We start from the raw sequence: 27,195 nt of genomic DNA, 5'->3' as shown, positions 1-27,195 counted from the left end.
AGAAAGCATCCCCCTGATCTATTAGCTTAGAAATCCTTTTCAAAAAAGGAAATTAGGTGTGAACTATTATAGCAGAAGCCATGGGGCTCTATGTAATCCCTGCTTCCCTTTCTAAATACTCACATACCATCCCTTTACTAATGTTCTAGAATTCTGCCAGTTAGTGAAGTCAGAGTGACTGGTCCATAGTTTGTAATCTCTGTTTCCCTTGACTGTTCAGAAAACCAGGACAACAGGGACTACTTTCCATTCTCCCTGACTATAATGCAGCCATCACATCTGTCCCCGCCTTCCATACTGGAGAGCAGGTGGGTGCTTTCTGACTCTCTCTCTCCCCATCTTGACCTTACTTCACATCTATCCAGGCTTCTTGGGGTCTGTCCTGTGCTTTGTTGTCCAAAGAAGCTCCTCCACCTTCTTCGCCAACCACCCAGATCAGAATCACCTCATCCTCCCTAAACTACCGATGCATCCTTTGACACTCTATGACCTGCCTAGGTAACGCTGTTAAAAGTCCCTTCTGTTTTCAGCTTCCCTTTCTACCCTCAACTTATTCTGAATTAATGAATTTACCATGTACTATACCATATGTCTATGCCAGGTTTTTGGTCTGTTTCCTGAAATATACATCTCTTTCTGCTTTCTGGGCAGGCCATAAATCAGATCAAAGGCACAGACTGAAGTATTATCTTTAGTAGGGAGAAGGACTGGGGAGGAGGACAAAGGAAGCAATAACGCTGTATTCTGAGAAACGTGCAAGTAGGTAGAGGTCTGTCATGTCAAGCTGGCTCCATTGCTTGGTGCTCAAATGGCCTTTCTCAATCCCAAAGCAGAAGAAAAGAAAATTGGGTTTCCAATCTTGAAAGGAAACTTGAATCTTAGAGAGCTGCATCTTTGGAGATCAACTAGGAGTCACCACCTCACTATTGCTTTTTAAGATCAAGAGGATTTTATTTACAATAGAATGGGGCTACGTTTCCTTCCCTATCCATTTTTTTTTTTTTACTTTTCAAAATCATTTATTTTTATAATTGATTTAAAAAAATTTTAAGTTCCATTCTCTCCCTTCTTCTTGGCCCTCCCCCATCCATTGAGAAGGCAAGCATTATATCAATTATACATGTGAAGTCATGCAAAACATATTTCCATATTAGCCAAGTTGGAAAAAAAAATGAAAAACAAAAAAAGTGAAGGAAAGGCTTTCACTGGTCATAATAAATTCTGGACTCTGTGTATGTGCTGACAACAGCTAGGTGATGCAGTAGATAGAGTGCTGGGCCTGAAGTCTTGGACAAAGAACTATGGTCACAGGCCCAGATAAAGGAGCTAAAAGCAAGGTTTGAATCTAATAACCTGAGTGCATTATTCCTAGCCTCTGGACATCACCAGAAAGCTGTCACCCTGCCTAGATCAGAAAAAGGATTTTAGTCACTACATCCTCAGGGCTGAGACAGCCATCAATGGTCCTGAAATGATGTAACCCAGAAAACTGGAAACAGGAAGCAGAGTAGCAACCATGAAACCAGTGGAAGGATGCCGAGATGCTGAGAATAAGAAGTAGAAGAATCAGAAGAGATATCACATGTCCAGGGAGGGACCAGCAACTTCTCAACATGCAGCCTTGGTGGAAGCCCAGGCATGAAAACAGAGTTCAGCAAACAAAGTCAAGTGCAAGTCATGTCATCATTTCTCTGATGGCATGGTCTTCTTCAGCAATGAAGGACGAACACAGTCCTTTGAGTAAATGCAGCAGGCTGAATGCTATCGGGGTAACTCAACTCCTCCTCTCCTGTCTGCCTCCCCCTCCCCTTCCTTCTCCTCTTCAAAGGAAGGTAAACTTGGATGACTAAGAGATGCCCAGTTGACTTGGGTTTTATTGGCTCCTTTCCTATTTCCCTCTCCTCTTCTCTCCTTTCTTCTTCCTCTCCCTCTCCTCTCTTCTTCCTCTCCCTCTCCTCTCTTCTTCCTCTCCCTCTCCTCTCCTGTCCCCTGTCCTCTCCCAAAACCTTAAACTTACTGTACTCTGAAACTGGGTCTCCACTGGGGCCCTGCCTGATGACTCTACTGCACCCTCCTAGCTTGAGAGTGATTATCAATAGTAACTATTGCTGTTTCCCACCCAGCCTGATGTCTTTCTTTTTCTTGACCTCATTAAAGGGGCCATGCCCTGGCCACTTCTTAAACAGAATTATTCAATGAATGGGTGTTGCCTCACCCTAAGTGAGTGCCTGCAAAGACCTTGACCTAAAGGACCCAAGGTCTCCCAGTGCATCCTGGGTCATCTCCAGTCATCCTGAGGAGTATCAGATCTCTGGATTCAGATGGCTGTGGAGGAGAAGTGAGACTGGTGACTTCCACAGCCCTCCCTCACTCAAAACAAAGTCAAGTGCAAGTCATGTCATCATTTCTCTGATAGCATGGTCTTCTTCGGCAATGAAGGACAAACACAATAAGCCTTCCCAAACCTGGAAATGCAAGAAAAAGCAAGGTTTGGTTTTGGCAACAACCAGACCTAGGGCCACTTCTCTTGCACGCAGGCAAAGAAGTGAAGAAAATCCTAATGCAATTTCCAATTGGTGTTGCACTCAAGTTTCTAGAAGAGCCAATCATTAGATACTCAGGAGTTCTTGTTCTGAATTTCAACTTCTTTTTCTTACAACAAACTCTTCCTTTAAGTTTGGTGTCTTGCCATTGACTGTGACCCCAGATGGCTTCTCACCATGGCGAATTATGTATGAAATATGGGGGACTTGAGCAGGCTCCTGGCCAGAAGGTTGTCACAATCATTCCACCCTGACATCTCTGACCTTTTGTCCTTTTATAGTCTTCTGGTGGGGAATGGTTCCCTCACACTCTCGGTTCTTGACCACAGCACCTCCTTTTGGCTACTGGTTCTTATCACTTCTGTTTGCTCACACCTTTCTGGCTACCCAATGGAAACTCAAGGCCAACTCAATCTCTTCTTAGGGGAAAGCCTTGAAGGTTCACTGTATATGTACATCTTTCATGCCACCAGTCCCTTCTCCAAGAGGGCAAGGGTTGCATCACTTCTTACCTCATTGTACCTCTTAGAGCAAGCATTTTCTCTTATTGTTCCCCATTCTTAAAATGTTCTTTCCTCATCTCTGCCTAATGATTGTCTCTGGCTTCCTGTAAGTCTCCATTGAAATTTAATATTCAAGAAGAATTTTCAGTATCTCCTAATTCTATTGCCTTCCCTCTCTTAACTATTTCCTATTTATTCTGTATGTAGCTTGTTTGTACCTATTTGTTTCCTTGTTGTCTCCCCTTTGGCTTAGATTGTGAACTTTTTGAAGTCAGGAACTATCTTTTATCTCTTTGACTATCCCCAATACTAAGCACAGTGTCTCACACATAGTAGGCACTAAATGAATGTTCAAGGACTATTTCCAGTGTTTAGAACAATTCTTTGTACGTAGTAGGTACTTATTCTGTGACTACAATCCTTAATTGGAAGGAAACTCCATGGAAGTAGAACAAGGAGACCTGGGAAGCCACAGGTCTTGAGCTAGAGGAAAGAAAGTGAGATCTAGAAGCCATCTTGGCAATGAGAATTATGTGGAGACAGGTTCCATGATACACCTCAAGGTATAAATAAAAAGACATATAAAACCAAACTGTACACATATTGCACACTTCAAGAAGATGATTTTGTAGCAGGCAGTTGCAGCTGCTATTTGTATGACCTCTTGCTAATGGTGACAAATACATAAATGAAGAGTTTTGTTTTGTTAATAAATGGTATATAATGCTGGCAAGTTGAAGCTTAAATTTTTAAAAGCTGCAAAATTTAAAAACCACTTAAAAAAGGCTTATCCCTGATGATATAATCTGACTACACACTTCTGACCTCTTTATTCTCCTACCAATGTCCTCTTTCACAACCTCCTCAGAATGTTCAAGATAGTTAGCTCTTCTGTACATTAAAATACAGATTGTGCCACATGGCAAAGCATCGCATTAAAGGGACATTTGGGCTACAATGTGCTGAAGTAACAGTATTAGCAGCTGAGAGATTTCTTAGCTCTAATCTCACCCAAATGCCAGTAGCTAAGATAGAGATGATTAATAGTTCCAAAATATATGACTAGAATTTTTCTTCTTTTTATAGTCAGAGTGTGTGAAACATTTCTGTCACACCACTGTAATTCTTGTTTCTTGGCATTCGGTTAAGTAGTAATTCACTCCAGCACATTAACAGCTACAAAATATAGACATAGAGCCCCCAGATTGAGGGGAAGGTTAGCATTTTGCAGGCTACAGCTTCCCAATTGAGTCCTCTTTTTCCTGTTCCCCATACACACATACCTAAGCTGCTACCCTAAAGGTTGGGCAGTCTAAAGCTTTGCTTCAGATCGATTTTTTTTCCCTTTCACCCCTGATTTACTGCCTAAAACTCATTTTGCCTCCTTTCAGGGGAAAGAGAAATATTACATGAATTCATGTGACCCTCTTCAGACCCAAACTTGTTTATATGGAATACTCATATTATCCTTCTCTGATTGGTTGTAGTTCATATTGTTCTTTCCTTTATCCTACCAATATCTTTATGTAGTCCAAGGCTCAGGATCCCATAATCCCTGCACTCACACAAAGTAGGTTCAATCCTGGAGGCTTCCTCAAAAGATCTGTTATCAATCTTTGGCTCATTGTACCCCCAAGCAGAATTTAAGGAGGATTCTGCTAGATAGAGTTTACGTAAAGCTCATGTCTAGTTTTACATAAATGTGAATAATAAGGTCCCTAGTTTCCACAAACAAACTGAAATCCTTCTCACATTCATAATTTTTAATACAGCACTTACTATATACAAAATTTTGGACTGAACTTTGATTTAATTGGTATAGGGAGCCACTAGCAAGGAAGACCTCTCCACCAATGTTGGTCATGAAACAGTCTTCCCCAGCTGCCTGGAACCCTCAGAAGCTCACCCAGTCAGTAGGTGTCAGGAGCACCATGGTCTTCCAAATTCTGAAATCCTCTCTCTATCCACTCTTCCATTGTCTCTCTACATTAGCAACAACCTTGAACCTCAATACAAAAAATCAAACTTGCTTCGCAACTATTTACGTTTAAACAAATGGAATTTAACCCACAAAATGCCATAACACATTTTCAATCCACCTCTCCATTTCTCCATCAGGATTGTTAGTTTTCCATTCATTCTCATTCCTATTTCTTCATCTCATCCAATTACTAGGATACAGTGTTCTCCTGGATCTTCGTTCAGGACACTCAGCATTATCCATACTTCCTTTTATTCCTCAGAATTACCAATCTTAATGGCAGGACAAAATTCCATTACATTTTTGAACCACAATTTATTCAGCCATTAGCAATCAGATGTTTTATGCCACATATTCATGCAGAGAATTGAAGATATTTCACTGTTCTCACAAATCTCCCTGAAAGGAAGGTAAAATATGTCAATGAAGATTAAGAAAGCATCGTTAGATTTGGCAGTTAAGACATCACTGGTAACTTTGGAGAAACAGTTGCAGATGAAGGATGAAGCTGAATGCCAGGGTACAAGGGTTGAGATGTAAGTGAGAGAGGAAGAAATGAAAACGTGGATGGTGGATGGTGTTCTTAAGGCTAGCCACAAGGGGAGAGATACAGGACAATTTCTACTGGTGACAGTTAGATCAAGTGAGAGTATTTAAATATGGGGGAGGGATGACTGTTTGTAGCCAGCTGGGAAGCAGACAGTAGATAAAGAGACTGAAGAGAAAGTACAGATGATAAGGGTCAGCAAACTGCTGGTGAAGTTGGAATAGAATGACATCAAGGATGCAGGTACAGGGTTCATTAAGAATCAAAGATACAAACACAAACATTGAGGCAACACCTCATATTAGTAAAAATCAGCAAAAATAATTCAAAGCAGCAACTCAGTGTGCATGAAAGGGTGAAGAGACAAGTACTCATTCATTAATGGTAGAGCTGCAAATCTGTAGGATCTCCTAAGACAGTAATTTGAGAGTGCACAGTAAAAGTTATATTGATTACATTCTTAAGGCTTTTCTCCACTTTGAATTCTTAGAATGAGAAAAAAGGACCACAGAATCAAGACAGTATATATGAACAGTAACTCCCCAAACATACCAAAAAAATTCTTTTAGCCCATGCTTAAAGGCATCCAGGGAGGGGTAACCTACTAACTGCCACCCAAAGCAACCGTCTACCAATGAATTTCCATCCTGATTGCCATCAAGTTTGTCTTTATGATATCAAACCTAAATTATATTTTATAACTTTCCTGATTGCTCTTAGTTCCACCCTCTAGGAACAAACAGAATAAAAAGAATCCTTTTTCTATGACTCAAGACAATCATTACATCCCTTGGTAAGCCTTCTCTTCTCTGGCCTAGATATTCCCAGTCTGGAAGCCCCTCACTAACCTCTACTAAGAGGCAGGGTTTATGTAATGCCTACTAAATCCCAGGCACCATGCCAAGCACCACACAAATAATTTCATTTGATCCTGACAATTTTTACGGTGTTTTCTAGCTCCAAACCCATGACTCTGTTCCAGGTAATTCCCACTGCCAGGCACAAAGGGAAGATGTGTATCAGAGAAACACAGGGCCTTCACTGGTGTCCAGAGGATGGCTGAGCTGAATGATAAAGGGCAGACATTAGTTCCCTAGAGCTGGGAAGGTGGGGTCAGGGGAGGCATTCTGGAGGCTCTAATTAGTAACCCTAACCCTGAAGCAGCCTGACCTCTATACCAGATTCTGAAACACTTCAGATACAATGTCACCTTCCTCCACTACTCCAGGCTAGCTTCCTCTCTCTTTTCCATCTTTCCTCAAGCTCCACAGTCCTCTAGGGCTAGATACGTTTGGAGAGGTTTTCCTCCAGCTCTGAGGAAGGAAGGACTGTCTGCGTGACCTTGGACAAATCACCTCTCTGGGCCTGTTTCCTCACCAGTAAAGAGGGGGTTGGGCTAGATGGTCACCGAAGCTACTGTTATGTCTACATCTATGATTTATTGTAAGGTATTTTCTTTGGAGAAAAGCCTTCCCTCTATCATCACATTCATAAAGATTTTCTCCAGGATTAATTATCTGACATTTACTAAATTTTATTTGCTAGGAAAGGGACTTCCCACATTAACCATATTGATGTTTCTCTCCACTATGAATTATCTGACGTTAAGTAAGCTCTATGGTCTGAGAAAAGGCATTCTCACATTGATTACATTGATAAGACTTCCCTCCAGCATGAATCCCTACTGCTAAATAAGTCATGAACTATAGAAGACTTTTTCAAATCTTTTACATTAATAAGATTTGTCTCTGTTATGAGTTCTTTGATGTCGGCTAAGTCCTGTGCTCCAGCGAAATGCCTTCCCACATTCACTACATTTATAAGGTTTTTCTCCAGTATGAATTATCTGATGTCGAATAAAGTGAGAACTCCTGCGGAAGGCCTTCCCACATTCATAACATTCATATGGTTTCTCCCCTGTATGAGTTCTTCGATGTCTAGTAAGGTGTGAGCTGTAGCGAAAGGTCTTCCCACATTGATTGCATTCATAAGGTTTTTCCCCAGTATGTATTTTATGATGTTGAGTAAGATGTGTAATCTGGCGGAAGGCCTTCCCACATTCTTTGCATTTATAAGGCTTCTCTCCAGTATGAATTTTATGATGTCGACTAAGTTCTGCCCTCTGACAAAAGGCCTTTCCGCATTCATTACATTCATAAGGTTTTTCTCCAGTGTGAGTTATCTGGTGTTCAGTTAATTCAGTATTCCGGAGGAAGGTCTTTCCACATTCATTACATTCATAAGGTTTCTCTCCAGAATGAATTTTCTGATGCTGAGTAAGGCCTGAGTTTTGGCAGAAGGCTTTTCCACATTCACCACATTTATAAGGTTTTTCTCCAGTATGAATTCTATGATGTTGAATAAGGCCTGAGCTCTGACGGAAGGCCTTCCCACATTCGTTACATTTATAAGGTTTTTCTCCTGTATGAATTCTGTGATGTTGAGTAAGTCCTGTGCTCTGACGGAAAGTCTTGCCACATTCGTTACATTCATAAGTTTTCCCTCCACGCTTTTTGATAACTTCTAAATTATAACTGAAGGACTTTTCACATTTATTATACACAGAAAATATCTTCTTTGAGCATACACTATTATATTTTCTTAGCTCTGAATATAGTCTGAAATTTTTCTTCATGTCACACTCATGGAGACTTTTTTCAATCAATTCTCTCTGTTGTGGAAAAAGGACTGGCTCCAGATCCAAGTTTCTCTCATATTTATTATGTTCATTTCTTCTTCCTTGATTGGGAGTGTTCCTTTGGATGAGTTTTATTTGTTTAGAATGCCTCTCCTCTTGACTCAGCTGTTTCTCTAATCTAGCATCATATTGCCAAGAATATCTTAACCTAGAGACACAGAAACCAGCCCGTATGAGTGTCTCATTGGACGGTTCCTCTACAGAAACAGCCAGCTTTGGAGACGACTCTTTGACTTCAGGCCTAGAGTCCCAATCTGAAAGAAATAAAACATTTAAATAGACCCTGTTTCAGAATACATGCTTAAGGGTGGGGGGAATAATGAAAGGGAGGGCAAATGGGAGGGAGCAATTAGAAGTAAACACTTTCGGGGAGGGACAAGGTCAAAAGAGAGAATAGAATAAATGGAGAGCAGGACAGGATGGAGGGAAATACAGTTAGTCTTATACAACATGACTATTATGGAAGTCTTTTGCAAAGCTACATGTATATAGCCTATATTGAATTGCCTGCCTTCTCAGTGGGGATGGGTGTGGAGGGAAGAAGGAAGAGAGGTTGGAACTCAAAATTTTAGGAACAAATGTTGAGAATTGTTTTTGCATACAACTGGGAAATAAGAAATACAGGTAATGAGGTACAGAAATTATCTTGCCCTACAAGACAAGAGAGAAAATGGGGAGAAGGGAGGGGTGTTAGAAGGGAGGGCAGACTGGGGGAAGGGGTAATCAGAATGCTCAGCATTTTGGGGTGGGGGGGAAGGAGAGATGGGGAGAAAATTTGGAAATCAAAATTTTGTGGAAATAAATGTTGGAAACTAAAAACAAATAAATAAACATTAAAAAAAAAGAATACATGCTTAGTTCTACTTTCTGTGTATTTGGAACACATTTTTGCCATTACTATTAAGATACAATCATGCAATTTTTTTTACCTTGCATCACCTTTTATGTTTTCTCAGATTTCTCTATATTTTTCACATCTGTCATTTCATACAGCATGACAATGTGAAATTACACTCATATATCACTTTTTCAGTTATTCATTTGAAAAGGAATGTGGACTATTTCCTTCTTTGTTCAACACGTAGGATGCAGCTAGGATCATTTTCATGTAGGTGAATCTTAATGACACCATGCTAAGAGCACAGTCCTAGTTGTAGGATAATGAGGTTAAAGAATATGAGCCATTATGGAGTTCCTCCTGTATAAGTCCACAGTGCTTTCCCCTAAGAGCACACCCTAATCCACAGCTCCACCAGCTAGAACAATAGCATGCTTGATTTTCTATAGCGCTACCAGCCTTTCAGGTGCTCATTTCTAACTCTCTGTGCCAGTTGGTTAGTATAGTCATATACTACCATAGAGACCTACATTGTTGCCTCACTATAGTCTGGATCTGTGTATTAAGGATACTATAAAGGCACTTAAAGGTCCCTCCAATTCTCAGACTCTTTTTACTCAGATAAGAAATGTCCTCATGAACAGGCCCCTGGTTGAAGAGAAGGTTGGAGAAGAACACTTGGAGGGGTTGGGAAAAAAAGGGGAGAGAGAATGGAAATGACAGCTGTGTCTGCAGTACCAGAAGGTACAGCACCTGAGAGGATGACTCAATTTATTCTACTTGGCCCTGAAGGTGAGAACAAGAAACAATAAGTGAGAGCAGAACAGAGACAAATCTAGGCTTGGTCAGAGAAAACTTTCCTAACAATTAGATCTACCCAAAGCGGAGCTGGAAGCTTTGGCAGGCAGTCGGTGCCTCTGTACTAGACATGCAAGTAAAAGCTAGAGGAGCAATTCAGTAACACATAAAGTGGATTATTCAGCTATGGGTAGGACCAGATGGCCACTCACCTCCCTTCTCATTTGTAAATCCCATGGCACCGGGGCTACACAAGAGCATTTTTCTGGGAATTCAGCCCTGTGCGAATGGCCAGACTCAGAAAACACTCATTAACAGCTTGATGTGAACTCTAGTGAAGCATTTCTGGGATCTGCCTTAGCCTTGTGCTGTTTGACACTTCTCTCAATGATGTGGAGCATTCCTATCACTGTCACTGTCCTTTTCTGTGTCTCCTCTTACCAATCTGAATCTCCATTTTAGTCACCTTTGCTGGTTCATCATCATGCATATTTCACATTTGTATCCTCACCAGTCTAATAGAGACTCTCACTGCCTCTCACTGAACTGCTTCAGTAGATTTTTAATTGGTCTCCATGCTTCTGGTCTTTGCCATCTGCAATCCATCCTTTCCCACAGAGCTGCTAAGTTACTATTCCTAAAACACAGACCTGACCATGTCATTCCGTTACTCAAAAATCTTCAGTGGCTCTACAACAAAAAACAAACTTCTCATCCTGGTCTTTAAAGCCTATGACAATATGGGTCCCACTTATCTTTCTGGCCTTATTTCCAAGTCCTATGTCCCATTCACAATACTGGTGGTTCTTCATTTCCTACGGTGCCCAGGCCTGGAATGCATTTCCTCCTCACCTTTACTTTGAAGAATCCCTTCCATGTTTTAAGATGCCATCTGTACACAAGGCCTTTCCTGATCTTCCTCTCAAAATCACCTGATAACGCTTTATATATAACTCCTATTTATTTACATGAGGTGGCCCTCCAGTAGAATGTCAGCTTCTTTAGGGCAGCTTTTTTCAGAGCAGGAGTTTAATAAGAGTTTTAATAAAACTTTTAAACTTTTAAAAAAGTTTTAATAAAAGTCTCCTGTTGATGTTGTTGTGGCCCCCCACAGGCTCTGCCCCGAGTCCTTCTCCTCTTTCTCTTCACTCTCTCCGTTGCTTGTTGATTTCATCAGCTCCCAGGCATCTCAAAATCCACATTTCAAAAACATAACCCATACGCTTCCTCACAAGTTCCCTATTTCTGTCAAGCATACAACCATCCTTGGAGTCATCCTTGACCGTCTCCATTCACTAAGTTACTATGTCTTTTCCATTCTACTTCCACATCTCTCAAATTCATCCCCAACTCAAGCCAACATCTTATTGCAGGGCTGCATTGCTTCTGTCGTGGGCTACTATAGCAGCTCCCTCATTGGCCTCCCTGCCTCCAGGGTCTTCCCTGTCCAAAGCATCTTCCACAGAACAGTCCAAATGGAGCACAGGTCTGTCCATGTCTCTACCCTGCTTAGAAGTCTTACAGAGAGCCTCACTGACTCTAGGATAAAATACAAAGTCCTTCAGAGAGCATCTCTGACATGCTGCAATCTGGCAACCACTGCTATCCCCAGTTTTCTCTAATTACTCACATCTTCTCATCCCTGACATCAAAGAAGCCTAAGAACTGCTCACTGCTCACGTTCAATATTCTGCTTGATTCAATTCAAGCATCCACCAGGCACATGAGATACCAGGGATACAAAGACAACAAAGACACTCACACTGCTCCCCAGACCTCCATTCATTCATATAAGCCTTAAGCCATATTTGATGTCTTTCCAACTCTTACTTTCCTTCAGGGCTTGGCTAGACTCCTTCAAGGCAGGGTCTATTTTGTTTCTATGCCGATGTAACCAGCACCTTGCAGGGTCCCTGGTGTTGGCTGACTAACTACCTTCAGACCTGAATGCTCTCCCTCTCTTTGAAATGCCTGGAGAATGTGTATGCATACACATTTTACACCTTTATTTCATACCTACACATCTTCTGAGTCAAACTAGTCTAAGAACTCCTAGACTCACAAAAGGCAGAAAAAGACTTGTTTTTGTTTTTGTGTCTCCAAGACAAAAGCAAAGACACACCTATAGCAGATGCTTAAATAGTCTGTCAGACTGAACAGAAAGGCTAAAAGGGGGTCTTTAACCTGACAGTGAGATCCAAAAAAAAGATTGTGTCAGGACAGAGACTGGGCCAAATCTAGTAAGAGGAAAATTTATAGAGAAGAATGCAGTATCTTACATTACAACTGGATTCAAAACAAATCAGCTTCACAAGTAAAAGATAGGAAAGAGTTTATCAGAAACCAAATCCCCAAAGAGGAAGAAGACAGTGTGCTCTGCACACTGCCTTGTTCAGCCCACTGGTTGCCATTCCTGAAGCCATATTTCAGGAAGGCCAGTGACGACAAGAACGACAAGGAAGACTCGGAGCATGCACAGAGCCTTTCAATGTCTGCACATTATTCTGTCTGGCCCAGAGGGCAGACTTATGGAGAACAAGTGGACACGGAAAATTTGGACAACTGACCCTTAGTGAGCAGGTCACTTAACCTCTGCCTTAGTTTCCTCAACTGTAAAATGGGGATAATACAACCTACACCCTAGGTCGCTGTAAGGATCAAATTAAATAATATTTGTAAAACACTTAGCACAGGGTCTGGCACTCTCTAAATGTTATCTGTCATTATTGTTATCATCATCATCATCATCCTCCTCCTCCTCATCCTTGGGCTGTGTCTTGCGGGTAAGACTGAAAGGAAATAAGACTTCCTTTTACCAAAAGTTACAGCAGCTTCCCCTAGGATAACAGAAGAATGCTGAAGCAAACAGGGCCAAAAGGCAAAACCCCAGCAGGAATGCATCTCCCCAACCCTCCTTAACAGAATCGAAGAGACATGGTGAGTCTTAGTTAAACGATGAAGGAGGAAATACCCAGAATCAGCCCTGGGATACCAAATTTTAAAAAATTGAGAGGGGCAATATAATGCTTACAAAAACAGAGAGAAACAGAGACAGAAGGGGGCACCAAGGCAAACGTATCTTTTGGTCACATTACTACGTACATTTTGAAAAGGAAAAATACATCATCTCCAGGAAAGTAAGGCAACTGAGGCAGTACTCTGTGTTCTGACCAAGGGCATTCCCCAGTCCTGGGTCTGTGAAGCTCCTTTGTCCAGTGGGAAAGACTGGGAGCCAGTCTCACCCCCAGTGCTGGCATGCCTACTCTTTCTCTCTGGCAACTTAAGGTCCCTAATGTCAATAAACGGATGCCTTCCAGATTCATACCCCAATGAAAGGTCCCCCAAACTCACCTGTACAGCTGCTTCCTATGACTCCAGTCTTGGGCCACCAAGGTGCTCCACCTTGCTCCAGCTGACAGATCATGTCTGGTTTGGAAACGGCAAGTCCTGCTCGTTGGGAATGGCAAAGTGGTGGGTACTGAGGGTCACTTCCAGATTCCATCCTTTCCCCACCCCCAATCCTTCCAGAAGCTGCAGGCAGGAGAGGGAAACCAGAAGGCAGGAGGAAAGATTCCTTAAGAGTGTTTTGGTTTGTGCTCTTAGGAAATAGTGGGGAATGCGTCACAGAGTGGCACAGGGCCAGGTTATCCACACTCCCCACTGATAAGATGGGGACCTTTTAGGTCCCCAAGTATCTGTACTGGTACTTGAGGGGAAACTCGACCCTGAGCAAACAGCAAGTGGGGGAAGGCCAAATTCAGGGACAAAAGCTGTTGATTTCTAGTTCTAAAAAGCAAACACCTTTCATTTGGAACCATGGAGCATGAAGGCCCTGGCTCCTAGCCACAAAAAGATTAGCTCCACCTGGTCTCTGCAGGCCCAACTATAACTGCTAAACACCAATAATCCTCTACAGTATTCACCAAGGAAGGAAGCAGAGGACAGGTCATAGGGGAGCCTCCTTACCCAGGCACACCAGGTTCCTGTAGTTCTCCAGCATCACCTCCCGGTACAGCTCCTTCTGGGAAGGGTCCAGATGCCCCCACTCCTCCCAGGTGAAGTCCACGGCCACATCCCTGAAGGTCACTGACTCCCAAAAGACCAAAGATGCTCGTGCTTGTCCAGCAGTCATCCTTCATGTGGATCTGAGAAAGAGAAACGGAGGTGGTAGGACAGTTGGGGGACTGCTCACAGCACCTACTTTTCAGGGCTCAAAGTCAACATTTACCAAGCACCCACCAAGGGCCTCAGTTGGCAAGCGATTCTGAATCACATCAAAGAGTAAAAATGGGCCATAGCTACATAGGACTTTTTAACTTACAAAATCCTTTGGCAACAACAACCTGGTGAGGCTGGGGCTGCAAGGACTCATTCTCCCCATCGTACAGATGAGAAAACTGAGTTTAAGAAAGGCTAATGGGAACATTCATGATCACAAAGCTAGTCAGTCTCCTAAATGTGACTCCACCGGTCGGTCACCCTTGCTGGTTGTCTCCCAAAAGGAGCCCACGAGAATCCTCACAAATCATCCCCATGAAAGACTGAACCTAAATATTGCATTTATAAGGGCCACAATGACATCAGAGGAAAACAGCACTCTCTCTCCATTAAGAATTAGAAATCATTTTTATTGGAAGGCAAACATACACCATTGGAATTTCTTCCTAACTGCACAATATCAGATGAATTGAAACATGGTTATGAACACAACCTACCCAAGTCCCTTTGTCCTAAAAAATTAAATCTAATAAACATATTCAAGTCAAACACCCAGAATTAATAACACACAGAATAACAGAATTTCACAGGTGAAAGTGACCTCAGCAACTAAGAACAAGAACTCAAGATGTCTGGTGAGGGGGGAGTCCAGGGGGCTCCACTAATCCTTTGGAGAGATCCAAGTTTCAGAAAGTCTTTCCAGATAAGCCTCATTCCCAATTACCTCTGAATCAATCAACAAGCATTCAGTAATTGATTACTGTGTGTTGAGCACTAGGGATGCAAAGCAAGGGAAAACTGGTCAGTGCCCTCAAGGAGGTGGCATTAGAAGCAGCTGGGACGATGAGGGCACACTGGATTAGGAGCCTCAGCAGCAGAGGACAGGAAATCTTGGAGAGGAGGGCTCTGGCGGCATCCAGAGAAGAGGCCCAGGACAGACCTGGAGGACACCCACCAGGGCTGGGCAGGGCACAGAAGACCCAGTGAAGGAGACTAAGAAGCAGCCCTGTGGGAGGAGGCTGTCAGCAGCGCCCAGTGCTGCCAGGGGAGCAGGAGGAGCCCCGGGAAAAGGCCATTGATGGGGTGACTCTGGAGAGGGCAGATTCGGCTGAATGGGGTGAGAGACGTACAGACAGACAGAGGAGAGGGAAATGGAGAGAAGGGGGCGTGGGGGCACTGAGGGGCTGCCCTCCTTCCCCTCTGCGTGCCCAGCCCAGCCCAAGGGTCACCCCAACGCCTCCCCTCCCCCGCAGGGCCCGGCTCTCAGCCCCCCCACCCCCACTCCCACGCCGACAGCGCACTCAAGGCTGGCCCAGGGCGCACTCCAGGACCTTCCATGGGGGGAGCGGCGAAGAGTGTATTAAGACTGTGCACACACAACCAGCACAACAGGCGGGAGGCCCCGACGGCGGCCCAGCCCAGCGGGAGGGAGCGCAGCCGGCGGAGAAGCCCCGAGTTCAGATCCAGCTTCCGACTCTCAGTAGCTGCGGGGTCCCGGGCCGGCCACTGAACCTCCGTCTGCCTCAGTTTCCCCAACCGTAAAGGGGGTGGGGTTACACGGCAGGCGCCCCCTCAGTGCCGGGGAGCCCACGGCGCACGTGGCCGAAGGCTGGGCCACGAGGACCCCGGCGGCGCCCTCTCCACTCACCCAACAGGTCAGCTTCTCCGGCTCAGGGCCGCTCACGGAAGAGGCGGGGAAACAGAGGCGTCTCCGATTGGCTGCGGCCGCTCTCGGACTGTCCAATGGGCACAGCCGCCCGTGGAGAGGCGGAGCTCCCCGAAGGCCGCCCGGGGCCGAGCCCCAAAGCCGGGAGCGCCGCCGCCTTCTGCGCCCTCGGGCTCGGCCAGGGACACTGGACTGCCGGGCTCGGCCTCCGGGCTAGGCCTCCGGGCCGGTCCGGCCGACACGCCGCTAAGCCACGGAGGCCAAGAGTACCGCGGAGACCGGAAGGGGCTGGTCACTGCAGGGCCGCGTGGCGGAAGTGACGTTTGCGCCTTCCTGCGGCCCACCCGCCCCGCGTCTATGGCAACTGCGGTGATTGGCAGGAGAGCGAGGGGCGGGGCAGAGAATCGGAAGTGAAGAGGTCTCTGGCGCCCCCTTGGGGCTGGGCGGCCCTGCAGCGCCCCTGACTCCTCCAGACTCCCTCCTTCCATCCATTCCCCCATCCGTCCGGCCCCCACCGCGTGCCAGGTGCGGTGAGGAGCAGGGAGGTCCTGGGCCGGCCCCCACGTTCAAGGCCGCCTCTCCCCAGCTGCATGACCCTCCTGATGCCCTGGGGGCACAAGAAAGGCGGCCAGCGGCCCCTGCGCTCCAGTGGAGGAGATAACGCGTCCAGAACCCCGCGCGAACGGGCCCGGCCGGGGTCGACGGGAGGTCACCGGAGGGGGGAGGGGAAGCCCGGGAGTCCTGGAGCGGGAAGGGGCGGCGGCTTCCGTCCGGCCGTGTGCCCAGCGGCACGTGTCTGCGGGCGCCCCGACGAAGACTGCAGCTCAGGGCCCGTAGGCAGATGTAAGCATCGCCCGCATGGAGTCGCTGCCTGCACCCTTGGGAGCTGAGGACACCCCCAAACAAAGTAGCGTCTACAAGGCTCGGGAGACACGGACGCTGAATGGGTCGGACCGCGAGGAGAATCCAGCCCAGGAGACTCGGAAGGACCCATCAGAACCATCAGGAAAGCCTAGAGGAGAGAGAGAGTCCGGGAGGAGCCTGAAGAGCCCTCAGCCACGTGAAGTGTCGCAGAGATCAGGGAGAATCAGGTGGAGAAAAGCCAGTCTTGGAGCTTGGGAAATCAAGAAATAATCGGGAGACGGCAGTGAGAGTTGAATGATCAGCTGTATTGATAGTAAGCCTTGACTAGTGCCTGCTGCGCGCTGATTCTTCGCACTCCATCTCCGGCCAGATTTCCCCATTCCTCCGAAAGCCTCCTGTTTACGTCTCTCGTGCTGTAATATATTCCATGACATTCGTGTGCTCCAGTCATTCTCCGGTTCACAGGCACCAACTCTGCTGTTTTCTGCTAGCTGTGGATCTGTGGGTGTACAGGAAGCCTTTCTGTCTCGTACTGTATGTCCAGTATTGGAACCACCGAGTCAAAGGGGTTAACACACTTTGGCATAATTCCCCATGGCTTTCCAAAGTGACTAGACCAAGCCAGCACTCTACCGATTCCGTATCAGTCTTCCTAAAGTCCTTCCAACATTGCCTGTTTCAATAATTTGCATTTTTCTTTCTACCATGGGACGATGCTTCTCTCCTCATTACTTATCTCATGAATTGAAACTTTTAAGAATAAAAGAAAAAGGGGACAATGAGGAAACACTGACAAGGAAAATAACAGAGAACTTGGTTAGAAGAGGGAGTCCAGACCTGGTACTTCACAAACTTTAATTCTGTAAGGAAATAGAGAGATTAAGGAAGAAATAAGTCTATAGACTATGAATCAGGAAGAAACAATCAGCATAGACAGAGAGGGAAGAGAATTCATAAAGAGAATAAGGTAAAGAGCTACTTAGGGAAAAAAGTGGGAGGGAGGGTGGGAAAACTAACAAGAAATTAAAGGACAGAGGAGGAGACGCATTTTAAACTAACCACTTAATAGAGAGGAAAAAGGGAGGGGGGGGGAATTAATTAGATAAACACACAAAAGAAATCTATGTCAAGTGAAACTCTAAAACCAGGATAAGAGTTAACAAATACAGGGTGCTACAAAGGAAGGGCTTATGGGAATAGGGATACATTAAAGTAGATTAAGCAAAGTTAAACTAATCATAAGATACTTATCAAAGTACTGACTTAAAATAAGAAGGGAAAAACTCTGATAATGAAACAATACTGGCGGCACAAATGGAAGAAAGCATAAACCTAACTTTCATAGTTTTAAATGCAAGTGGATCAAACAAACCAATAAAATGAGTGACAGAATGGATAAGAAAATTAAATTCCACAATGTGTTGCTTATAAGAAGACATCTAAAAAGTAAAGACATTCATAGAATAAAAATGAGAGGCTGAATGTCCTGTGCATCAGATAAATCCCAAAAGGCAAGAGCTACAACCAGCTAATCTTACAAAGTAAAGATGAAAAGAAATTATATCATCCTGAACTATAGACAACATGCCAATATCAGTATTAAATTCATATGCTTCAAATAGCATAACATCTAAATTCATCAAGGAAAAATTAACTGAATTACAAAAAGACTTAGTAACACAACAAGATCAACACTTTATGCCATATCTCACAATAGATTGAAAATGGATACAAAATAGTATAGATTAAGTCATTTTTAAAAAGAAAGATACAGCTCAAAATAGTTTGCACAACTATGGAGGGGGAGGGCAGGGCAGAGGAGAAGGAAGGAGGTGGTAAATTCTTAACCAAATGAGATTACATTTACAATAGGCAATTACAAATGATAAATTGGTACTTAAGAGTATATAAAATTGAAAAGCTTTTGCATAAACAAAAGTAATGCAACTAGGATGTAAAAGCAACTGACTAGAAAAACATTTGTTATCAAATAGCTCTGATGAGAGTTTCATATTCAAGATGTATGGACAACAAAAATATATAAGAACAAAGGTCGTTCTCCAGAGTAGCAGTCAATGAATGTGAATGGTTTTCAAAAGAATTACAAATTTTCTATAACCTAGGAAATAAAGTTCCAAACCATTTAACAATAAGACAAATATGAACAGTATAATGGATCAGTGACTCCAAGAGAGAATAACAAATACTTTACAAAAGTCAAAAGGCTGGAAAAAAATAAAAGAAAATGCAAGGTATCTTATAGCAAAAATAACTGACTTAGAAAACAGAATCAAGGGAGGGAAATTTAAGAAACATTGATTGAAAGCTATAACCCCAAAAGAAGAGCCCGGACATTGTATTTAAAGAAATCTTAAAAGCCAAATTGCAAAGTGGGAATAGAAAGAATACCTAGATTACCTGAATGGTAATGAAATGAAATGAAAATGAAAACTCCCAAAATTCAGAGCTTCTGCGATACACACACACACACACACACACACACACACACACACACACACACATATATGTACTGCAAGTAGCGTGTGTGTGTGTGTGTGTGTGTATTCATCCACTGATAAAAAGGCCAGTGCTGGACGGAAACTTTGAAGTTCAAACAGTGGAGTTGAGAAACATAAAAAGTAAATATGAATGAACAACTGTGAAGGACTAAAGGATAAACTGCTTACATTCTACTATGGGAAGATGAAACATGTGCCCCCCCCCCCCCAAAAAAAAACCAATCTTATTATCAGAGGTTATAGAGTCTAATTATACAGAAGGCCTGGATATGTTTTTGTTCATGTCTTGATCATCTTAAAAAAAGAGAAAATGGAGGGAAGAGGAAGGCACTAGAGGAAAAAAAGGAAAGGAAGATCAGAGAAATTCTCTTATGTGTAAGTAGAAGTCTATACAAACAAGGAGGTAGGGGCAGGGACACTTGAACCTTACTCTCATTCTGAACTGGCGAAAAGAGGAACTATATATAAATACACACAGAACTGGGTATAGAAATACTTCATTCAACAGGGAAAGAAAAGGGAAAAGAGGGATTAGTCCTAAATAAAAAAAACTTTAAGATGTACAAAAATATTTATAGTCGACTTTTATGATGGCAAAGAATTGGAAACTGAGGTGATGCCCATCAATCAAGTAATGACTGAACAAGTATATTTGGGTGTCGTTGTTGTTGTTGTTCAGGGGTGTCCAAGTCTTCATGACCCCATTGGGGGTTTTCTTGGCAAAGATACAGGAATGGTTTGCCATTTCCTTCTCCAGTATTAAGGGGATGTCATACTATTGTGCTATAAGAAATCATAAAGGGAATGGTTTCAAAGAAACCTAGGAAGACTTGTATGAACAGATAGAGTGAAGTGATCAGAACCAGAGGAACAATTTATATGACAAAAATATTTTGAAAGCTTTGGGAATTCTGATCAGTGTAATCACCAACCACAATTCCAAAGGACTTACGATGAAACATACTACCAGATGCCACTTCCTTATGAGGAGCTGATGGACTCAAAGAGCACAATGAGCATTGTTTTTAACATAGTCATGTGGTCAAGATAATACACTAGACTATTACTGTCCATTATCTTCTATACTACAGATAAAGACCACAAGTTTTCTTTGTGTGTGTGTATTCATCCTTTGTTGACGAAGAAGACCATGCCATGAGAGAAATGATGACATGACTTGCACTTGACTTTGTTTTGAGTGAGGGAGGGCTGTGCAGGTCACCAGCCTCACTTTTCTTCCAGAGCCATCTGAATCCAGTGACCAGATATTCATCAGGATGACTGGAGATGACCCAGGATGAGGCAACTGGGGTTAAGTGACTTGCCCAAGGTCACACAGCTAGTGAATGTCAAGTGTCTGAGGTAAGATTTGAATTCAGGTCCTCCTGACTCCTGCATTGGTGCTCTATCCACTGTACCACCTAGCTGCCCCAAGTTTTCCTTGAGAATTTAGCAAACACACTGAACTGGAAAAGGTGTATCATTTCTGGCAAAACTGTTGCCTATAGGGGGAAGTGAAGGGAAACAAGGATTTATTAAATGTCTACTATGTGCCAGGCATTGTGGTAAGCACTATTACAAATGTCATCTCATTTGACCATCACAGCAGCACAGCAGAGTAGGTGCTATTGTCCTCATTTTACCGTTGTGGAAACTGAGGCAGAGAGAGGATAAGTGACTTGCCAAGGGTCACATAGGTAGATCTGAGACCAGATGCCAACCAGTGTCACATAACATTTGCCCATATTTTAACAGCTGACACATACTAAATAATCATAATCTCCAAAGTACATGTAATGAAAAGTTTTCAGAAAGGACCAGGCCATCCCTGGGGTCCTTCCTGTTCCTGCAGTCATCACATAAAAGTTTTCTGAGTCTAAAGAAAAGTTTACATTGAATTCAATTACAATAAGTAGTCATGTGATTGAGTCCACAGAAAAGACTAACAGCAGCCATGCCACTTCTCCTTGAACCATTTCCATCTGAATCCCATCAAAAATGGAAAAGGAGATGATGGAAACAGTGAGGCCATCCCTGCTGTGCTTCCGGTTACTGCAGCTGTTCCACCTGGCCTACAGAAGAACTTATCCCAATGACACTTAACAACAAAAAATAGTTATTTCAACAACCAATGCAAGAGGTGCAGCATTTTAGAAGAACATTAAGCAAGATGGTCCCTTGTCCCAGGACTATTAAATACCAGAGAATTCATGCTAGAGAGAAACCTTCTAAATGCAGTGAATGTGGGAAGGCCTTCCAACAACGGTCTCATCTTACTCATCATCAGAAACTTCATAGTGGAGAGAAAACTTGTGAATTCATACTGGAAAGAAATCTTCTAAAGGCAATGAATGTGGGAAAGCTTTACACTGTAACGGTGAGCTTATTCAATACCAAGGCAAAAGAGAGTGCATGTGGTTGCTGAAAGACCAGAGCACAAGCTAAAGAGTAGCAAACACCTCTCCTCAGATTATACAACCTTGGAAGAACTAAAAGCTTTATAGACCCCCCAGAGCTAGCTCTGAAAGCAGTTGCACAAAAAATCTGAAACTTGGGACAGTGCCCCCTCCAACCTGGGAGCAGTCTAACTTTGACATAAAGTTAACAGTAAAAAAACAGGCTAGAAAAATGAATAAACAACAAAAAGAGAACTTGACTGCAGAAAATTGCTATGGTGACAGGGAAGATCAAAACACAACTCAGAAGAAGACGGCAAAGTCAAAAAAGATACAACCAAAGCTTCAAAGAAAAATATGAATTGATCTCAGGCCCAAAAAAAGAATACCTGGAAGACCTCATAAAGGATTTTGAAAATCAAATAAGCTAGAGGAAAAATTAGGCCAAAAAAAATGACACTGATGTAAGAAAAACATGAAAAAACAAGAGTCCACAGCTTAGTAAAAGAGACACAGAAAAATACGTGAACCTTGCTGTTATCAGAATTAGCTCAAAGATCAGTTGGATACAGAAATTTACTTTACCCTACAGGAAAGTAGAAGAGGAAAGGGATGCAGGGTTGGGGAGAGTGACAGAAGTGAAAGCAAATTGGGGGAGGCGGTAGTCAGAAACAAAACATTTTTGAGGATGGACAGGGTGAAAAAAAGAGAATGATGAACTGGAAAAAGAAAGGATGTAGGGTTCTCTAATAAAAGCCTCATTTCTCAAACATAGAGAATGAAGTCAAACTTATAAAAATGAGTCATGATCAATGGTTAAATGATGTGAACAGGAAGTTTTCAGATGAAGAAATAAAAGCTATCAAATCATATGAAAAAGTGCTCTAAATTAATACTGATTAGAGAAGTAAAAATTAAAGCAATCCTGAGGTACCACCTCAAACCAATCAGATTAGCTAATATGACAGAAAAAAAAATGACCAATATTGAAGGGGATGTGGGAAAATTGAGACACTAATGTGCTGTTGGAGCTGTGAATTGATTCAACTATTCTGGAGAGCAGTTTGGAAGTATACCCAAAGAGCTATAAAACTGTGCATACTCTTTGACCAAGCACAACCACTACTAGGTCTGTATCTCAAAGAGATTAAAAAAAGGAAAAGGAAAAGGGCCTATATGTACAAAAATCTTTATAGCGGCTCTTTTGGTGCTGGTAAAGAATTAGACACTGAGGGGATGTTCAACAATGCAGGAATAACTCAACAAGTTGTGTGAATATGATTATGATCCAACACTATCACTATTGTGGTCTCAGAAATGATGAGCACAGTACTCTCTGAAAAACCTGTAAAAACTTACATGAAATGATGCAGAGTGAAGTGAGCAGAACCAGGAGAACATTATACACAGTAATAGTATGATGATCAATTGTGAATGACTTAGTTATTCTCAACAATATAGGATTCCAAGAAAATTTTGAAGGATTCATGATGAAAAATGCTATCCACCTGCAGAGAAAGAACTGATGGAGTCTGAACGAAGATCAAAGCATATTTTTTAAAACTTTCAGAGCAGCTAAGTGGTGCAGTGGATAGACTACCCAGCCTTAGAGTCAGGAAGACCTGAGTTCAAATGTGGCCTAAGACACTTACTAACTGTGTGACTCTGGGAAAGTTATTTAACTCTGACTGCCTCCAAAAAGATTATCTAGCTAGCTATATTTCTTGTTTATTTTTTTATCTGTGTTTTCTTTTATAACATGACTAATATGGAAATACAGTTTGCATTATTGAACATGTATCACCTATACCAAATTGCTTGCCATCTCAAGGAGGAGCAAAGGGAGGGAAAAAGGGAAAAAAGTTGGAACTCTAAATTTTTTTTAAATGTTTAAAATTGTTTTTACATGTAATTAAAAAACATTTTAAAAATAAGACAAATATGGCAAGACTTAGCAGTTGATTTTGTGAGGTGATAGAGTGAAGAATCCAAGTTAAATGGCAAGATTATGACCCTCAGAGAGTGGAAAGAGGATGATGTCTGCAACAGAAATAAGGACATTTGGAAAAGACTTGGGTTTGGAGGAAGACCATGAGTTGTTTGAGACATGTAGAATTTAAGATGCCTCCAGGACATCCAGTTTGTGTTGTGAGACTGAAACTCAGATGACAGTCTTGGGCTGGATACAAAGATCTGGGTGTCATCTGCACAGAGATAACAGTTCACACCATGAGAGCTGATGAGGTTACTAAGAGAATAGAGAAGGCCCAGAATAGAAGCTTGGGAACACTCAGAGGGAGTGTTGTAGATGATGAACCAACAGAGGAAACTGAGTAGTAGTTAGACAGGTAAGAGACAAACCAGGAGAGAACAGTGACAATAAAAAAAACTGGAAAGGAGAGTGTGCCATCAAGAGTGTAAATGCAAAGGTTGTTGTCCTTCATTCTCAAAGAAGACCAAAATGACATCACCATGATAAAGTCAAGTTTCAATGTGTTCAACTGGCTGATCAGACCAATGAGCTCGGAATGCTCTACCACAGATTGGGCACAGATAGTTCATGTGAACATTTGGGGTGGATACTCTAAATTTGTGAATCCTACATTTTCTTTGAGTTGTTTCAATTCTGCTTTGCTCACTTGCACCCTTTCTGATGTGTGCACGCCATGCTAAGCAGTCCTGTGCCAGTGTCTCCCATGTTGCACAGTCAAATCCAAAGTTTTTGAGAGTGACCTTGAGAGTGTCCTTGTATCACTTCTTCTGGCCACCATGTGATTACCTGCCCCATGTGAGCTCTCCATAAAATAGTCTTTTTGGCAAGTGTACATTTTGCATTCGAACAATGTCACCAGCCCATCAGAGTTGTGCTCTCCGAAGCATGGTTTGAATGTTTGGCAGTTTGGTTCAAGCAATAGATCATTCAAGAAGGATCAAGGGTGAGAAAAAAGGCCATCAGATTTTAGAATTAAGAGATCACTGGTCACTGTGGAGAGAGCAGCAGCAATTGCATGGGTAAAGTTGGAAGTCAGACTGCAAAGGGCTGAGGCATGAGAGGAACTACAGATGGTAGAGACAGATTTTTCCAGGAGTTTGACTAGGAAAAGTAGGTATAGGATGATGGTTTGAGGGGATGGGAGGATCTAAAGGAGGTTTTAAGGACAGAGGAACTTAGAGCTAAACAGGCAAGTGATTATACTGCTAAGGAGATCTAAATTGGTGCCATCTTTGAGGAAAGCAATTAGACCTCTATACTGCCAGTGCCCTTTGACACAGCACTCTGTGTTAAGGGTCTCTATTTTTCTGACTGCACCTGTGATTTCATTGTTCTAAGGCCATTCCAGTGAAGAAACTTAATCTACCAGGTGCAAGAAACTTACACCTACTTCAAAACTCAGAATCATAGAAAATGATTAGCTGTTATTGAAAGGGTTAAGAAAAATCTATTCACTACAACTGGTCCCAATTCCTTTTTTTGATAGGAATTCTCAATTAGCAGACCAAGGAAATTCTTCACCTACGTTTCATCTTGAACTTAGCAAAGAACTTGGTCTTTCATGATATACTTGTAGAAAAGTAGGAGACATGGGCTAAACAATTCGGTGGATTCTAAATGTAACAATCACTGACTTCCACAAGTAGACATTCATGGTTCAATTTAACACACAAAGGGGTCTCTCAAGTGGAGCATTCCTGGGATCTGCACCTGACTTGATGGCTTTTGTTTCAATTACTTTAACAGTGCTTCAGTAAAGACATAGATAGCAGGAGACAACCTCCTGTGCAACTGTGTTATGTGTTTTGGCTGAATGCTTTCCATGCATGATCATGCCTTTCTTAAGGCTTCCCTGTTCAGTGTGAATGGAGGCTGAGTTAGGTATTTGCCTGAAAGAAAGCTTCCTCTCAATCATAACATTCATTTACCTTCCCTCCAGTATGAAGTCTCTGATGTCCTCTCTGACCCCAGCCTGAGATCTGGTGCCCAAACCCTGGCCTATTTCTTCTTTTCCTCTCCAGGTCCTATGTAGTACTTACAAGTACTCCAATAATGAAAGATGGGAGAATGCCTCACCTCCTTTCTCAGTAGAGGGGAAAACCAAGGAGGCAGAATACAGTGGTGACGGTCAGATGTGACTGACATGATATTTAGTTTTACCAAATGGCTTTTCTTCTCCCATGGGCAATGGAGGTAATGTAAAAAAAAAAAAAAAAAGGATCAATATAAATTTTAAAGAGAAAACAAGAACTTATCCACCACCACCTGTATCCATCAGTGGCCAGGCTCCTGGGGAGGGTCACCCTCCTAGGGGCTATTACATGTGTTCTCCAGAGTCAGAAATGAAGCGGAAAAGGAGGGGCCCATGCCTCCTTGGATCTCAGAGCACAGCCATGTGGTTTGTGGCAGGGTTTGCCTCCAGGTGACACCTAAGCTTTGAAAGCCTGAGCCTCCTTTTACGGCTTTCCCACTTAACAGGTCTAAAGTTCCAGACTATTCTTAACTTACTCATTGGCTGTTTACATATTCTGGGACCCCCTACAACCTCCTTGTCCATCACTGGGGTCTGGGCATCCCCTCTTCACCTCAGGTCACTGCCTGCAGAAAGATGCTCTTACCTGCACGAAATCAGGAGAGTATCTGGTCAACCGTGAGCAGAGGAAGACCTAGGAGTTTGATTCAGTAACAAGCACACAGGAGACCTGGATGCTTCAAGCACTTTTTGTCCTCCTGTTCTTGGGGAAACTTGTAAAAAATGAACCTTGACCCCATGCCCCTCCTCCACCATCTGGCTTCCAACCTCAGCACTGCCCTGGAGCTGCCCAGACCCCCAGGCCTCTGCCAGTCCACATCCTCTGACCCCTTTGCTGCCTCCAACACTGGTGACCACGCCCTTTTCCTGGGTTTGCATGACATAGTCTCCTCCTCCCTTCTCAGTTCATTCCTCTGAGTGTCTCTCAAGGCTCCACCCTAGCCCAAACTGTTTACTCTACCCTCCTTGCCACACTACCTAGACTCCAGACACTGCCAGGCTCTGGAAGATCACCAGGTTGCCTGTCACTAGACCAGCTGGACTCCTGCCACCATCCTGATTTCCCTCTCACCACACCCACGGACACAGACCCAGGTGCCTGGGGTCTTGCTGGGCACCAGGAGTCCATGCCACCAGCCATGTACCCTCAGTCATCCCCAACCAGCTTTGGGATCCTTTCTGTCCTCTGTCTCCCCAACTAGGATGTACATTGCTGGAGACCAGGGACTATCTTACACACTTGTATCTGTATTCTCAGCCCTCAGCACAGGGTGGCCATATAAGGGCTCAATAGATGCTCTCTCAATACACACATACCCTCCTCTTTGGGGGCGGCTCATCTCTGTACAGAAGTCTACACCCAGCCTCAGTCTGTCTCCCTTCTGAGCTCTCCTCACATCGAGAATCCAGCTACTTCTGCCCAGCTGTCCTACAGGTATCGTGAGCTCATCAGGGCAGAATCCATTACCTCCGCCTGCCTCAAACCTTCACCTTTTCCGAACTTACCTGCTACTGCTGGGGCACCGCCTCCCATGGGGCACTCAATCCTGGTGTTCTCACTCACCCTCCATCCCCTCCTCACTCTCTGTCCCCTCCCAG

At 43.4% G+C, this 27,195-nt stretch overlaps 1 protein-coding gene across 1 annotated transcript; it reads right to left on the bottom strand.

Moving 5' to 3' along the window:
• Positions 1-4,797: 4,797 nt before the first annotated feature.
• LOC140502817 (zinc finger protein 527-like) lies at positions 4,798-16,175 on the bottom strand. Its single transcript, XM_072606833.1, has 4 exons — positions 15,775-16,175; positions 13,875-14,053; positions 13,260-13,355; positions 4,798-8,526 (listed from the first exon to the last, which is right to left on the bottom strand). The coding sequence occupies exons 2-4, from the start codon at positions 14,038-14,040 to the stop codon at positions 7,307-7,309; spliced, it is 1,482 nt and encodes a 493-aa protein (XP_072462934.1). The 5' UTR covers positions 14,041-14,053; positions 15,775-16,175; the 3' UTR covers positions 4,798-7,306.
• Between the last annotated feature and the right edge of the window lie 11,020 nt (positions 16,176-27,195).

This window comes from Notamacropus eugenii, chromosome 4 (assembly GCF_028372415.1).
Source record: "Notamacropus eugenii isolate mMacEug1 chromosome 4, mMacEug1.pri_v2, whole genome shotgun sequence".
Lineage (NCBI taxonomy): Eukaryota > Metazoa > Chordata > Mammalia > Diprotodontia > Macropodidae > Notamacropus > Notamacropus eugenii.
Note: the sequence above shows the minus strand (reverse complement) of the source record. Positions and strands in the feature narration are given on the sequence as shown.